The 17,805-nt window shown below is 31.5% G+C and overlaps 1 protein-coding gene across 4 annotated transcripts in view; it reads left to right on the plus strand.

Annotated features, from left to right (window-relative positions):
• Positions 1–16,949, plus strand: part of Sntg1 (syntrophin gamma 1) — an 828,698-nt gene extending 811,749 nt beyond the window's left edge. For all 4 annotated transcript variants that reach the window (XM_058574019.1, XM_058574018.1, XM_046428541.2 and 1 more), the window contains one exon: positions 13,150–16,949. In XM_058574019.1, the coding sequence (XP_058430002.1) occupies positions 13,150–13,308 (159 nt within the window). In that variant the 3' untranslated portion in view covers positions 13,309–16,949. The remainder of the gene's footprint in view (positions 1–13,149) is intronic.
• Positions 16,950–17,805: the final 856 nt, after the last annotated feature.

Genomic DNA, 17,805 nt, shown 5'->3' on the forward strand with positions numbered 1-17,805 from the left:
GTTACTTTACAAGGAATATGGTTTGTTTGAGGCTTATCAATTATTTTATTTGCCATACATAGTATAGGATTAAAAAGTTGGAAATAATGTTTAACTGTGGTTGTGAGAAAATCTCAGAAATAAGAAAGCTATGAAGGTTTACATAGAGTTGGGGGAGTTTGTTTCTTCCTTTGTTAATTTGTTGCTGTTGTTATTTTGAGCCATGTAAGACTAATGTCATAATGCAAAGCTTGCTATAATTTTTCCTCTGAAAACGGAAATTCATAAACTGTCACTTCATTACTCAGAAGCTTATTAAATTTCCCATCTGTTATCCAAAGCCTCATTAAACTTCTCAGAACTTTCCTAGTATAACAAAGGAATGGTTCCCGACAGAAGTTGTGAAAAATATTATAGTTTTTTGACAAGTTTACAAAAATTATTTTATTGTCATTAGGAATTCACAGAGTGTTCTCTGTGTATGATGTTTACATCTGATAATTGATATTTAATGTCCATATAGACAACAAACCTAGGATTACTAATATATTGTCATAGTTCTTTATAACTGAATTTTCTAGGTAAACAATGTTTACTAGTTTTAATGGTACACACACATATATCCATACATATACATAATATGTATGTGAAAGTATTTTTTCTTGAATTATATTTTGATATAACATGGTCAGATAATCCTCTAATTTTAAAACAGGCTATGTTCTAAAAGAAATTCATGGCAATTTCTCCCATAGAAATACTGTTAAAATATTTAATAAACTAGGTTACAGAGCATATTAATCCTGAAGTACAGGGTTGGATCTCTAGAATCCAGAATGGTGCCTTTTGAGCAATACAACAAGAAAAAGAAAATTGACTTCGTACTTAGTGGAACAGCACAATGTTTGGAAACATTTAAAAATGGAGGTGATCGTTGGAGGCTTCCTCTCTAAAGACTTCCCTGCCCCAAGTCACAGGGTCTAGGGGAATCTAGGCTGCCATAAGAGGCTTTTCAACTATATAAGGTATTAGTAGAGGCTTGACTCCCAGTAATTCTGCTTTCTGGCTAATCTCTATAAATCTTCATTTTCTCATTTTGAATTTTGAAAGTGCCTATCTTAAAGTTTCCTCTAGAGAAGCAATATTCTGTGAGCTGAACTAAAGTATTGAATTTATAATCCAATGGATGGAATGTTTCAGATGCTTAGTAAATGTGTGTCAGAGATCCTTGCTAAAGAATTAATGCTGCGTTGAAGTTTGCATTTTAGAAGAGGGTGACTGGTAATCTAAATGAATCATCCTTGGACTCTTTGCATCTTATAAATGAGGCAATTTAATATTTAAAAGGCTAGGTAGGTATTTTGGACCTGTCTTCATCACAAATTAAGAATCAGGTCCCTGTTCATTCTGCTATTCACAATTTTCCGACTCTTTCTGGAACCAGATATTTTCTAAACGTCTGAGAAATTGTTTTTCTTACTGCAAAGTTACCCAAAGCACAGAGAAGAGAAATGAGGACAGAGCAGGGGCATCTACCTAACAGCACAGGTCCTCATAAATCAGTTTCCATACTACAAATTAAACTAAAGGAGAGGGAAATGAATCAGGACCAAAAAATTGAAATCAACTCATATGTATTTGTGTAACTTACATACAGTCTTGGGTTTTTTTGTGAGTGAGTGTATGTGTGAAATTTCATTTCAAATTATAAATTTCATTAGAAACAGGAATATGTGGCAAAGAAGACATCTTTCTTTTGAAGTACTGGGAATTATTGAGAATTCTCAAATATTTTTTATTTCTCACTGATATTATTTTCTCCTTGTAACATTACTTATGACAAATAATGAACTTAATCTACTTATTTGTATCAAGGGTCCTGAACATCCTTTTTCTTGTTAGATGATGAAACCTACATCAACGATTTTCTGTTAAAACTAACATTAACTGCTTCCAAAATACACATCTGTCAAGAGAAACATATCCGTGGTATGATGTTTTTTCCCCACTTTGTGCCAAAAATCACTATGGACATATAGAAAAAAAAAGTAATTAATTTTTAAAATTTAATTAATACAAATAATAATATTTGAAATTTGGAATTTTAAGATTGAAGTTACTCTTGAAAGTACTTTTCTAAAAGGAAATATAATAAAATACAGAGCATAGGGACAAAGTACTGTTTTATTTTTCTGCCACTAAGGAAATACTAGCAAAAGTTACAATAATCATGAAAATATTCAAAAATGGAAAAAGTAAAGAGAATTTCAACCTAAAAAATTCTTTGATTAATTAAATATATATGATAGAATTAAATGGAAGCTGAATAGTCCTTGGTTTTGAGTCATTATCCAATGTGTTAAGATTAGCTGCTTAAATATATCCTTTTAATACCCCAGATAATTTTTTTAAACTAAATCAGCAAGTTCCCCTTCAAATTTATGGTCCCAGATTTAAGGACATTGGCTAACATTTACTAAACAATTTAATATGAGAAAAATGGTGTGACATGGCATGAAAGAGCTATCTCTATTTTCATTACATTAATTTAAAAGCAATTAAAAATATTATGAAACATAAATCTTCAATATCAAGGTCCTAGAATTTTGTAAAACACTTTGGAAGTAAAGACTTTTAGTACATACTGGCAATTTAATGAGTTTCTATTGTCATTTACTACCTAAGCAATGGAGGTCAGGTGCTACAGGCAAATAATAAACCTTAAATCCAAACCACAGAGAGGTAGAGCTACCATCCTTGGGAACCTGTATTATGTATAGAATACAGGTCTCTTCCCATAAATAGTGAAATGAACATTATATATTAATCAAATATGTTTTGTAAATCACTGTTATCTTAAAGCTTTTTTAAGAAATTAAAAGTAAATGAGGGTTGGCACAAGTCACTGTGCCAGAATGACACAATGAGGACTTGGGAAATTTTACTCTTCTGGTAGCACAAAGAGAAAAATAGTCAAAATTACCAGAATTGACTTTTGTAAGAATTGTGTCAATTAGCCCAATGTTTTTCAATAAGTAAACCATTTATTAAAGACAAAACAAATGGGTAAATTTTTATAAGAACACAGAGGTTTGAAGCATGTTAACTTATTTTATTCCTATTATCCTTCCCACTGTTGCCTTAATATATCCTAAAATACATAGTAGGTCTGAAGTCCACTGTTGAAAGGTGTAGATTAGGTTTGGAGTTCCTCAAAAAGCCTTATACAAAGAAAACTATAATTATTTATTTTTTTCTGAAAGCTCCTCAGAAAGTTCCCTTTGAAGCTCTTCTCATCATTTGACCTGACTTAGACTGTGCTCTTTGGAAAAGGTTCTAATTCTAGATATTTACTGAAAACAATCCCCAGCAGTGGTTGAAGATTGTAGCTATCTGAATTGGCAGCACCATTTGGGGCAAACAAGAAAGTAGTGAATAATACAGGAAGATCCATTAGATGATATGTTCACAATGAACTTTGAAATTTTCCCATAAGTGCCTGAGATTCTAGGAGGACATATGATTGGCCAAGTCGGTATGCATGACCAGGAGATCCCTTCTGACCCCTCTTAAGACTCTGGAAGAAGGAATCAAAGAATTGTACAGAGTTGTAAATAGTCAGAGCACTGAAGGAATGCCACAACACACACAAAGAACTCTGCAGAATGTTAGAAGACTTTACTAGAAGTTATTACACAACTATTCATCAAACATTTGGGTGAATACTAAGCCAAATCATAAAAGATTTCTAGGCTTCATAACTCCAGAAAATCACTAACAAAACAAACAAGAACAATAACAACAAACTGTAATAGCAAGCTCTGGAGAAGGATGACAATCTCATTTCCAGGATATATTATCAAATCAAAAGAGCCACAGCTGAATTTTTTAAAAAGAAATCTTCAGAGAAACTAAACAACTGATTTTAGTTTGTGAAGAAAGAATAATACAAGTTAAAATTTCAAAAATTTTAATCTCAATAGAGTAACTAAGACTTGCTAGCCTACCAAAATAATGAAGAAAAATTCAGACTCTCAGAAATTTGCACAACAGTGTTAAGTGTACCATCAATTCTACACAAAATTGCAATACCAGGAGAACAGAGAAAGGGGCAGGAAGAATACTTGAATAAATGATAGTTTGGAGTGTCCTAGATTTAATTTAAAAAAAATTCATCTACACATTCAAAGCTTCACTGAACTCCACATAGGATCAGTACAAAAAAAAAATTAAAAAAAATACAAACTTGAGTAAATTTCAAAAGCCCTACACAGAAAACCTTGGAAACAGCAAGAGAAAACAAATCGTAAGAGATCATTTATAAGAGTAACAGATGATTTATCACAGTAAAACTATGAAAATCAGAAGGTAATGAAGATATATCTTGGTGCTGAAACATAAAGGACATGAGAGCAGTGTCCTTTATTCAACTGAAATTTCCTTCAAAAATGAAGGAGAAATTAAGCCATTTCTTTAATAGAAAAATAAGCAGAGCATTTTCCACTACTAAACATGTACTACAAGAAAGATTCCTTCAAAATAAAGTGAAAGGACACTAAATAATAACTCAAATCCACATTTCAAAATAAGAACACAATTGAAGGTAACTACACAATTAAATGTATAGGAAAATATAAGTGTATTATTGTTTTACCATAACCACAACTAATTTAAAATACTGTATGGATATTTTTAAAAATATTTTTAATATTTTAAATATCCTAAATATTTTTTAGTTGTTGATAGACACTTATTTTATTTCAGTGTGGTGCTGAGAATTGAACCCAGTGCCTCCACATGCTAGGCAAGTGCTCTACCACTGAGCCACAACCCCTACCCATCACATGAATGTTTTATTTAAAATATTTTCTTTACATATAATGAGAACTACACTAGAAGTTATAATTTTTTTGTTTCGGGGTTCAAGAAAAATTCAGAAAACTCAAGAACAGAAGTATATTCATATTTCTGCTTGCAATATTCCTTTTTCTTCCCAATGCTCAAGGTGTCTTCTATTACTATTTTTTTTTCTTTTTGAACTATCTTTGAGCCATGATTTTAGATTAAGTCTTTTGGTGATATAGTCATGCCATTTTCCTTTATTTGAGAATTTCTTGATTTTCCCTCGATTTCTCATCAGAAATCATACAGCCACTTCCTTCTGGCTGTATGATTTCTGATGAGAAATTCTCTGTCATTTCATTGTGTTCTCCTGTAGGTAAGGTTTTGTTTTACTCTTGATGCTCTCAAGATGTTTAGCTGTCTTTATCATTCAGAAGATTGACTGATATGTCTTGGCAAGGATTTCTTTGACTTTATTCTTCCATCTATTCACTCAGCCTTTTAAATCTAAAAGATCTACTCCTCTGCCAATTTTAGCAATTTTTATATCATTTTTTCTTTGAATATTTTTAGTTCAGTGTTTCTCTGCCTCTTTTGAACTCAGATGGCATAAATCTTACATTACCTGTTATATAGCTCGTTGAGGGGCTTTTCATTTTTCAGTATGTTTATACCTTTTGTTTTATGTAGCTGATTTTCATTATTTTTTCATTCAGTCATTAATTCTTTCTTTGGTCTCATTCCTTCTGTTGAAACTTCCATTAAATGTATTAATATATTTTTCAGTCCTAAAATTTCCATTTTGTTCTTCACTAAGTTGTCTACTTTTCTAAGATTTCTATTTCCTTTCTCAGACTTTCTATGTTTTTGTTTGTCTTAAGCATGCAAATACTCATTGGAAAAAATTTAGGACTATTCTAAAATATTGAACATATAATTCCAAAATAAGTGTCATCTTAATGTTGGCAAATATTGATGGTGTTTTCCTCTGCAATTGAGTTTTTACTGGTCTTTGGTAAAATGAGTAATGTTCCATTGCAACTAAAAATTTTGATTAATTTGTCAAGAGACTCTATATTTTATTTAAACCTTATTTTTGTGTAGTTTCCATTAACACTGCTTTATCACATTAGGAAAATTACCACATTGTTCTTGCCAGGTAGAAGCAGAATTTCAGGCTCCCCACTCAACCTTTATTGACGGTTGAGCAGTGGGCTCTTCATTACTAATATGCAAGAGTAGGAGTTCCAGGTACCCAGGGAGCCTTCACTGAAACCTGTGTGACTAAGATGAGTTGGATTGCCTCATTAATGTTCACCTTCAATTTTCTTATATTTGTTTTATAGATACTATGTGGAGATCTTAGCAGTACTTAGTGGGAGAAATAGGGAAAATATGTCTAGTTCATCTTTCCAATTAAGCATATAATTTGAAAGTGAAAAAGTGTTAAATCAATATAACTTGCAAACAACAATCAAAAGGAAGCCAAAATACGTACAGTCATTTCACACTAAGGACTTTAAGACAAGAAATTTCTTTAAGATACAAGGAAAGGAGTTTTATGATGAAAAATTCAGCAGTTCCTCAGGGAGGTGTATCAAATATAAACGTATTTGATAACAACAGATGTTCAAAATATGCAAAGAAATACCAATGGAATTGAAAGGTAAAATGAAAAATATGACTGATGAATTGTAGATTTCAATACTGAATTTCAAGTATTGGATAGAACAAACAGGCACAAGATTAAAAACATGCGGCAGACTCCATAAACATTGTTAACTAACCAGATGTTGAGGTATTTTAGAACTGCCCACCCAACTAAAGAAGAAAATAAATTTTTCTCAAGTGTTTGTGCAACATTATCTATGATAGACCAGGTAAAAAAAAAAGGCCCACTGAATATAAAGTAAGCGAAATACAAATTGTGTTATATGACTGTAATGGGAGGACAATAGGAACAGATAGTGGAGAATATCTGAAAAATATACAAATGTGGGGAAATAACACAACATATTTCTAAATAGCCAAAGGTCCAAAGGAAAATCACAAAACCAGAGAATATGTGAGATAAAGAAAAATAAAATCATGTTATATCAAACAGGAATTATATAGTTTTTTTAGAGTAAAATTTATAGTTGCAAATGCTATCCCTCTCAAAAAGTAAATCTTCAAATGCCATTGTTTTCTGAGAATGGCATGAATTTGGCATTGTAACCCATATGAAATATTTCATGGACTCAAATAATTGAGCCAAAAAATAAATCAAGTTTTAATTTTTTTTATATTTTTAAAATACACTGTATTCTCATGCCAAGATACTGTGAAACAGTTCACCACAAAAAGAATTAATTTTACAGCAGAATAAATCAAAATATTTTAATATCTTTAACTTCTGGTTTTATTTTTAAAACATTCTGAGTGAATTTAACATTGTTCTGTAGTTGTCATATGTATAAGTTGATGGGGAGGGGAATGGAAAGACAGAGAAGATAAAGCAGAAGCCTAAGTAAAAGTCATCAAGCTAACATTTTTTTCTAATTCCCTTGGACACACTAGCCCCCTCTCCATTCCTACTTGGTGCTTTATTAAATAAATTCCAATTCACAGTGATGTAAGGAGAGCCCCCAAAGGACAAAGCATTTCACAGAACTGACAATTTCTAATATAAAGACTGTCTCAAAACTGGGTTCATTTAAACCTCTTAACTGAAGCAAGAATAGAATAACAGTGAAATTAGAAAATTCAAGTTTCCCTTTGTTTTGACTGTCCTGATTCACCAGCCCTGGGGCACAGAGTTTACCAAGCACCACACAATTGTGCTGAACAACCCAGTGGCATTGGGATTTGCAAAGTGCAACTATAGGACAATACTCCTCAATGAAAATTTAAATACAAGCAGATCAATTCAACATATTCTTCCTTAATCTGAGTGTGTAGGCAAGGAATTGAAAGAAAGGTACTGAAACATTTTAGAAATCATATTTCCTTAGGTTTAAGATCAAGAAAATTACTTCAGTGTTTCTAGTCACCCACAAATTATAACAAATATACAAATCTATCCTCTTGCATGTGTATAACTTAAAACTCTAAAGCAGAATCCCAGAGATGAAAACCAAAACCCTGTACATCTGTTCTACCATTTGATCAATAAAGATTTTGAAAAAAAAAGTAAATATTAAATAACCTGTCCTTTTCAATAAGAAACTAAAATGAACAAATAAACAAGATGAACAAAACAAATAGGAATTAGAAATGATAACTATTGAACAAGAAGTACATTAATAGAGAAGAGAAATATAATCAAGAAAAATGAAAAAACACAAAAAGTGGAAATAAGCTAAATATTCAAAAAATGATGAAGGGAGGAAAAAATGAGCTATATTACATAAGGGTATATTTTTCAGCAATAATTAGAACTGAAGTAATAGTGCCTGTTACTACAAAGATGAACCTTGAAATAGATCATGTTAAATAAATCTAGGCAATCACCAAAGATCTTATTTGTATGAAATTATTTATGTCCAGAACAAGGTGATCTATAGATAAAGATATTTATGGTTATCAGGAACTAGAAACAAGGGAAATGGAGTGTGATTTACAATAAGATATTTTTGAATCATACAAAATTTCTGAAGTTTGATAATGGTGATGTTTACGCAACTATGTAAATATACTGAAACCCATGAAATGTTTCAAATAGGTAAATATTTTTTCTTCTGTTCTGTTTTATTTTTTTATTAATTTTTTTAAATTTTTTAAAATTTTAATTTGTTATATATGACAACAGAATGCATTACAATTCATATTATACATATAAAGCATAATTTTTTATATCTCTGGTTGTACATAAACTAGTCACATCCTTCTTGTCTTAATACACGTATTTAGGATAATGATGACCATAGCGTTCCACTGTCTTTTCTACCCCTATGACCGCTCTCTTTCCCTACCTCTCCTTTTCCCCTTTGCCATATCTAGAGTTCATATAATCCTCCCATGCCCCCTCCAAACAGCATATTATGGATCAGCATTCTTTGATTTAAGAAATCATTTGGCATTTGTGTTTTGGGGGGGGGGTTGGTTAATTTCACTTAGCATTATATTCTCCAGCTCCATCTGTTTACCTGAAAATGCCATAATTTTATTCTCTTTTAATGCTGAATTGAATTCCATTGTGTATATATACCAAATTGTCTTTATCCATTCATCTACTGAAGGGCATCTAGGTTGTTCCACAGTTTAGCTATTGTTAATTGTGCTGCTATAGCATTGATAAACATTGATGTGGGTGTGTCCATATGTTATGCTGTTTTTAAGTCCTTTGGGTATAGACTGAGGAATGGGATAGCTGGGTCAAATGGTAGTTCCATTCTCAGTTTTCCAAGGATTCAAATAGGTGAATTTTATAGCATGTAAATTTTATTTTCATGCGAGTATTGTGGGGAAAAATGATTGATACATAAGGGGGTTGTCAAGATAGATATCATATTAACTTACACATTAATGGCATAGGTAAATTTGACTGTGACTTGTGGCATGCAGAAGAAAGAAGCAATGTGTGTGTGTGTGGTGTGTGTGTGTGTGTGGGGGGGTGATGGAGATTTTTTTGTGTGTGTGTTGACTGTGAATTAATGAAGAATATTGAAAATACATTGACCTTGAATAGGGGATGAGGATCGTAATGGAAATGAAAGAGAAGCTTGTGATAGGGAAAAGAAAGTCTTGAAATCAAAAGTCAGAAGGGAAAAATAATAGTGTTATTAGTCAAGGAATTGATAAAATGTGAATTTCCCAATGATTTTAATGTTCTGTTTACACTATTAGAAGAGATGATTTATACTTTAATTATTCTCTGATTGTTTTATGACTGTGAAACTGTGTGAAGAAGGTATGAAAATGTAGATGGTGACTAAATTATTGGAGTCACTGAATGATACTGTTGGTTGTCCTTACAGTGGACTCAAAAAGTCATTAGAATTTTCTGAGGAGTAAGAAAATTACCGATAATATGCCTAAATCAATACCTAGAAATTATTTAGAATTTTTATTAAAAAGCAAATCTATTCATCACAAATTAACTCATCTTCCTTCTATCACATGTATCCTCTGCCTTACATGTTGTTACTCTTAACAGATTTTTTAATTATACTTTATGATATAAATTTTTGTGGAGAAGAAGAAGCAATATATTCATAGGAATGAGTTCTTGAAAGATTTAGGAAAGGAAGTAGAGACTAGAAACTATCCCTTTGGAGAAGTCTTTTTCCTTAAATAGAGCAGAGAAATGGATCTTTGTGCAGAATCAAGAATCTTTCTCAAAGGTTTGGGAAATTAGTATGCAATAGTCTACCCTTATATTCTTCGGGGATACATTCTAAAACCGTAAAAAGAACTGAAACTGATACAGATTCTTCCAAATTTATACTGAAATTAATAAATCATTAAGTAAAACATTTTTAAGTCAAAATTCTTTAATACTGTGATAACCCACCATAAATTCAAAATATTTCTCCTCTTCCTCTCCTCTTTCTTCCTTTGAATTTTATTCCTACCTATTACTCACTAACTACTGCATTCTACCTATAGTGACCCTTGTTTTTCCTTAAGCTCTCCTAGAATAGAATGTATCTACCTCAGGATCTTTGAAATCATATTTCTTCTGCCTAGAATATTTTCTGAGAAATATCAAAATGTTTCATTCTTTTTATTTCTTCCTTCAGGTTTTGCTCACATGACATTGTGGTTTTCTTGTCCCATGGCCCCTAACATAATATTTACTCAATGTCCCGCCTTATTTCCTTGACTGAACATAGCACATTCTGATGTTATATTAATTTGTTTTTATTTGTTTTTTAGGTATACATGAGAATAGAATCCATTTTGATAAAATTATATAAGCATGAAATATATCTTATTCTAATTAGATCGCCATTCTTGCGGGTGGGCTTGATGGTGGAATTCACCTAGGTATTTTTATATATGTACATAGGAAAATTATGTCTGATTCATTTTACTCTCTTTCTAATTCCTATCCCCCTTTTCTAATATACTGAATTTCTTTTTTCTTCTTCCCTCTCCCTTTATTGTGATTTAGCTTCCTCGTAACAGCGAAAACACTTGACCTTTGGTGTTTTGGGGACTGGCTTATTTCACTTAGCATGTTAGTCTCCAGATGCATGCTTAATTATATGATATTTATTTATTTCCCTATTTTTTTCTCCCATCACAAGAATGCTAACTCCCATCTGTTTTGTTTTGTTTCTTTGTTTGTTTTCTGTTTTGTTCGCTGCTATATTTTTCATCAAAAGAAAGTAATGAATGTGTAGGAAGCTCTCTGAAAACATGTCTTGAATGAATGGATGAATGAGCACTTAAAATTTGGAGCTAGCTTTTACCTAATGAGATTCACAGAGTTGATCAAGATTTAAAAAAAAAAAAAAAACTAATTGAACGTTTATAGTGCATAACTTTGTGGAAACCCTCTGTGGATATTTCACAGATGGACAGAAATGTAGCTTTAAAATTCACTAGAAATGAGTAAAAGAGTAGTAACTCACTGTTATAGATTTGCCTGGAGGTGATCACTGATGCCCTAGGAAAGCGTGCACTTGCCCAAGCTGGCTACTGAGGCAGAGGAAAGATGAGTTGGCACTGGATCCAAGGCCAACTTTAAATCTCTTGCTTTATCTTCTAATTACTTGTTTGTTTTTTGTCGACCATCCTCCCAAGAATGGTGTAAAAAATTCAAAGTCTCAATGAACATTAAGTTATTGATAACTAATTGACAAGGAAAGAAAAATTAAAAACCTTAATTTCTATGTAAAAAAAAACCTTGATATTTGGACATCTGGGATTTTTTGGTAAACAAAGTATATTCTCCAATTTAATAAAGATGGAATAGAATGACTTTGAAAAAATGTTATTTGTTACAGTACTTTTGCCTAGTTGTAACATTTAACAACATTCTCCTCCTCACCTAGAATGAATTGCGTGTTCCAAGGTTATCTTCTATGTCCCAAGACTTTTCAACCATTTTTTATATCAGGTGAACTTAGAATGGGTTAACACAGAAAGTATCTATCTGTGTGGGAATTAAGCTGGCTGCACAAAGAATGACAGTATGAATGGAGGGATTCCTGGGTGAGTGAGTAAAGGCAAGAGGAAACCTTTCAGGTTACAAATAGCATCATCCGTACTCCTGGAGTGGATAAATGAAAAAAAAGCTCCTAAATTTTGGTGGAGTTAGTAAAATGATTTTTGATGGAAGAATTTTAGACAATCAAAATAGTTAAATAAATAGTCTTGGCTATTTTCTAAAATAAATCACTATTTGCCATAGGCCACTAGCTAAGAAATCCTGAAGGTCTGAAAGGAATTACTAAGGCAACATAGTTTTATCTGCAACATCATGCAGGTCTATGAATACACACTATGCTTTTCTTAGCTTCTATTTAATGACATGAAAAAAATTCCTGGGTGAATTGTTTTATTTAAATAACTATGTTACATAAGAGATGCTTTAATGATTTCTAATTGACTCCCTATTTTGTATTATTTTCTACTGCCACATACTATAAATTACAAACACTATAAGTAGTGGGTGAATGAATTGTAATTGTGCATCCTTTATTAAGAGTATATAATGAAAAAACAGAAAATTTATCCATAATTTCATGGTTTATTATCCATTAGTTATCTTTATTGTGGTAAGTGCTTCATTCATATTAACTTTATTAAGCGTATAAATGTACTAGTCTTCTCTCAAACCTCTCAAACCTCTTGGAATTAAAATATATTTATGAGACTAATGTTGGTTTGTCACAAAAATATTTATGATATCACATTTTTTTAAAGAGAGAGAATTTTTTAATATTTATTTTTTAGTTTTTGGTGGACACAACATCTTTATTTTATTTTAATGTGGTGCTGAGGATTGAACCCAGCGCCCTGCCCTGTGTATGCCAGGCGAGTGCGTTACCACTTGAGCCACATCCCCGCCCCTGATATCATCTTTTAAAATCTATTATGAAGAGTAAAACCCAACCTTGTGAGATATATTTCTATTCAGTGTTTATCAATCCTGAAATTACATACATGGGTGATGAGAATACTTAATCTTCCCAACTTTTTCCCACAATGTTTTCAATATATCTATAATAGGATATTACATACTGACCAAAAATATCTACATTATAAATTACCTTTCATGCATAAAATATTATTGATTCAAGGAATTTTTATTGCAATTGAAAAATGCCTAATTTTCCCAATTTTTCAATGAATTTTATTTCCGTTTTAGCTCTTTTATTTCTCTTTCCTTTTTAGGAGCTGGAATTTTCAAATTTATTTGCTGTTCTTCACTGCATTCATTCATTCTTTGCTGCCAAAGTAGCTTGTTTGGACCCTCTATTTTTAGGCAATCAGGCTACTGCTTCTGCTGCTGCCAGCTCTGCTACTACAAGCAAAGCAAAGTACACAACTTGACATACTGATTTCCAAACTGACAGTTACCCCAACTAGATAAACAGACTAAACATATTCATCATTTTACTCCCTGGAGAGACCATGATATCACCAAGTCAACAATGGAATCAGATTGAAGTTTCAGCAGAAAAAAAAAGATGGTCATGACTCATCTCAAATGCATTTCTATTCTGGAAGGCATGTGTAAGTAATCCTAGATGAACAAGACAGCCTGCTCTCACTTGGTTGATGTGTATCCACATACTGCTTTCACCAAATGTGAAGATCAAGAAATGAATGGTATGAAGATGTATGTAAATAATATAAAAAAGTTGTAAGCTACCTATAAATAAAAATAACAATTAAATGGTTATTTCTGTATTTTAGATTATTTTGTATGACAAATACATATTGGGCCAGATCATGAACCCCTTGCCCTGTCATTGTATTATGAGTGTAAAGAGGCTAAAAAACAAAAATGACAGCAAGGAGCATGCAAAAAAAAAAAAAAATCATCAAAGAGAGAAGCACTTTAATTTGCTAATGTAAATTTCTCCTTGTATTCTCCCTCCACGATTCTGCACTGGCACTCTGATTTTCTTTATCTTGTTGTAAAATACCCTCAAGAACTGCATAAGGATAATTACATTGACCTATGACGGGCACAATGTGAAATGAACTGTGTCTCCCTCGAATCAATGTTATTGAAAATGTTTTATAAATTTGCCAGTATCCACCAAATATGCCAAAATGTATTAATTTGATTATGTATGATGAAAACATTTGTGAATCTCTTTGTTCGTTCCTTCATTTTAAACAGATTTATATTTTACCTAAGGAGATTTATTATCAAATTACAGTTTCATAAATTTTCAGTGACCCTAAGAACTTTTGTAGAGAAAATAATGTCAACAAATATGATGTAAGAGAAATTCTTTGTAACCCTAACTCTACCAATCATGGACTGAAAAAAATCCTTACAAAGCAGTCTCAAAGCTATTAACTATGTTAGCTATACAATAGTTTTCCATTGGAGCAATATTTTATGAGAACATAAGGTGAGATTTGAAAATTAAATTTAAAATTTATATCTATGTCATGAAATTACGCAGGTTATTTTGGTTGTCTTGTTTTAGAATTTTAAAAGTGCAGAGCTGAAAATTTGAAAGCATTGGAGGTACACACCCACAACTCAAGAGTCCAGTTGTGGAAAGTGAAAAACACTCCCTGTCCTTCACTATAGCTTTATTGACGCCTGCTTTTAAACTATAAGCTGCTTATTTGATAGTTAAAAATTAAATTTTTAATTAACACACCTGTACCCTATGAAACACTTAATGTTTCCTCTTAAAATTACCAAGCATCTAAAAAAATGGTTTACTTTTCTTTTTTTTTATTTTTAATAGGAGAAAATGTGTCACTCAGGAATGAGACAAACAATTGTTTAAAGGACAAACATCCATTGAATTAAAAAAAGTCATCACTGTTTTCAGTGTCATTAGAAATTTATTAATTAACTTTGTATCTGATAATTCTTAAATATATTAAATGGAAAAGAAAAAGTGAAGGTGGATAATTGGATATGAGAAAAAGTTAACTTAGATCTAAGATACTTTATCAAAAGAACTGTGATAAATATAATAATGTCTTAATAGAATTTATTTTGACCATAAAACTGAATTAATATCTACAATGAGGATAGCACATTGGATTTACTGCTCATATATTGATCAAATACAATAGGCATAATAAAATTTGAAGCCCGGGGAAAAGTAGAGAGAAGTGTCCACCTTCAGATTCTAAGCAGTGGCAGATGGCTCACAATAGAACTTCTGCTACTAACTAGAATTAAATTGCAATATGCCTCATATTGAGGTGACCCCAGTGTGCCCACAGCAGGAAGATCAGGTGTTGATTCCACAGGAAATGTGCTGGTCATCTAAAAAGAAAAATAAGAAAAGCAAATTTTTAAACTTTATATGAGTTATAGAATAAGTAAGAATCATTTCAAATTTTTATAAAAATCCCATTTTAAAATGCAAAAAAATAAGTAAATATCCTTTGTTGTGTCAGGAAAATCTATCTCGTGCTCATATAGATGATGATAGGCAAGTTGTACACTGAAATATATAGGAGTTTTGTCTTTGTCCACCATTAGCACACATGCACACACATATATCTGTGTATATGTGTGTGCATATGTATACATATATACGAGATAAAATGCTGACCACAAATTAAATTAAAAGCATATGTTTAGTATATATTGACTTAATATGCTTTAAGTCACATTGTAAATTGTACTTTGAATTAAAATTTATCCCATATCTTTATTGTTGTTAGTTTTGACACTATTAATAAAAAAACAGGCCTAAATTGCCATTTAATATGAATAATCATGAAATAACCACCAATAAGAAAATACTATTCTGATTTTCATTAATTTGGCAATTGGTATTTCATGTTTTATTTTCAGTGTGATTAACTATTGTTATTTATTATGACTTGGACAACTTGACTGAGAAAGCTGAACAAAAATACAAATTTCTATGTCTCATGAAATTTAGGCTTAGATGCATGAGATTCATTTATAACACCTGGTTTGTACATTGGCCAAATTTTAACAATAGAAGGCTTCATTATGTGTGAACCCCTCCAGTGCCTTGGTATATGTAGGTATGTTTGTATGTGCACGTGTGTTATGGGCTCCAGTGTGGGTGTGTGCGTGTTCAGGGTAATCTTTAAATGGTTCATTGCAGTGTACGACGTAGTATGAGCTTAAAGGAGACTATTACAGGTGCATAGGTCAAAGAAGGGAGTTCAAAATCATTTGAAAATCGTTAACTAAAATAATAATGTCTTATGCCTGATGAAAAAATAACCAATCAGATCATTAAATCAGGTATGCTTTAAATTTGTTATATTGGAACAAGTATTTATTTTAAAATATTATAAGAGATAATATAAACGTAAAGTCTTCCCCAATACTTGCCACAATGTTTTTATTTCCATTCAACCTTAGTTTTAAAGGGAGAACATTCAGCTAGGCATTTCTTCCCCATATTTCAGGCATGTGCCAACTTCTTGTTTTAAAATCTTCACTCATAAAACTGTCATTCAGCAAGACAAAACTCATTTCCTTGGCAACAAAGGCCAGGTCCATATTAGCAAGCAGAGAGAGCATCTTCATGCAAGCGGAGCAATTTTCCTTTGGGTGCATTAGTTTATGGATCCACATTTCTCTCATTTACAGTGACAAAGCTTGTTCATAAACTTTGTCTCTGTTGAATGCTGGATGTAAGGGAAGCCTGATTTATTATGGAGGAAAAGTAATAATCCTAACAATAATTTAGAATTACTGCTAGAAATCAGCAGTGTGTGAGAAGCTTTAAAAGCACAAGGACAATCTTGTGCTTAACTTTTTAAGGTAAGTGTCGATGTTCCAGTATTAAGAATAAACATTTTTGCTACTATTAATAATGCTGTATTCATGAGCTCTCCTTAAGGAATCGCTTTATCCATACCTCTAAAATTGATGTTTATGATTTATTCTTATTACCTACTACTTTAAAATCATCATGTCACTTCTTTGCACATTATAATTTACTTTTAAAGATAAATAAAATATTATAAATATTATATATTTTATACATATCAAAATGCAATGGAAATATCAGAAATACAAAATGTAAATATATTTATTTCATTTTTAATTGTTTTGGTGGATGTTTGTAAAATGTAAATTAATATCTGTGACAAAAACTTGTCACTTCATTCTTTCAGTTAATTAATGTACTACTAATAAAACTGTACCTTTTTTAATGAAGTATACAGGAAAATAAAAACAAATTTTTTTACTACTCTTTTGTGTTTTTACTTCTTTGGGTTTGAGTCTTAAGTTGATGTATGTTTAACCCATGATCCTGAGAGACTTAACTGCAATAAAAGAGGAAAGAGATGACCTGTCTACGAAAAAAGTGCACATCATTTGAACACAATCTGTTCAGGTTCATCAATATTTATGAAGGCTTGATATCTGACCTTTAAAAGACACCAAAGATTGAAGAAAGATGCTATTTGCCAAATTACTTAAACAACCTAGGAGTTATGATTTTGAAAGCATGACAACTTTGATATCCTTATAATGGTCCATTAGAAGCTGAATCTATATTTCGGGGACTGAGCTGAGAGGACATTATTATCTTGTCATTAGTAATTGAGAAGTAGTTCATCACTTTATACCCTACAAGACCACAATTGTCTTTCAGGTCATTGCAGTGTCATGGTGCTCTTAGAAAACATTTTAGAACAATTCTGATATCTGTATCATTCTTACTAAATGAACATTTTAACCATCTCTCGCTTTTGTTGAAGTTTTTTTGTTTTAAAAAAATAAAACAAAAACAAACCTCAATAAAAAAGAATACATGACCATTATAGATAATGTAAATGATTAAAAATAATCTAAAATGAGAGCTATCATCCTAGCAGCTCAGGAGTCTGAGGCAGGAAGATTGC

Source organism: Marmota monax, unplaced genomic scaffold (assembly GCF_021218885.2).
Source record: "Marmota monax isolate L192 unplaced genomic scaffold, Marmota_monax_Labrador192_F-V1.1 WCK01_AAM20220418_F8-fsc00044, whole genome shotgun sequence".
Taxonomy (NCBI): domain Eukaryota; kingdom Metazoa; phylum Chordata; class Mammalia; order Rodentia; family Sciuridae; genus Marmota; species Marmota monax.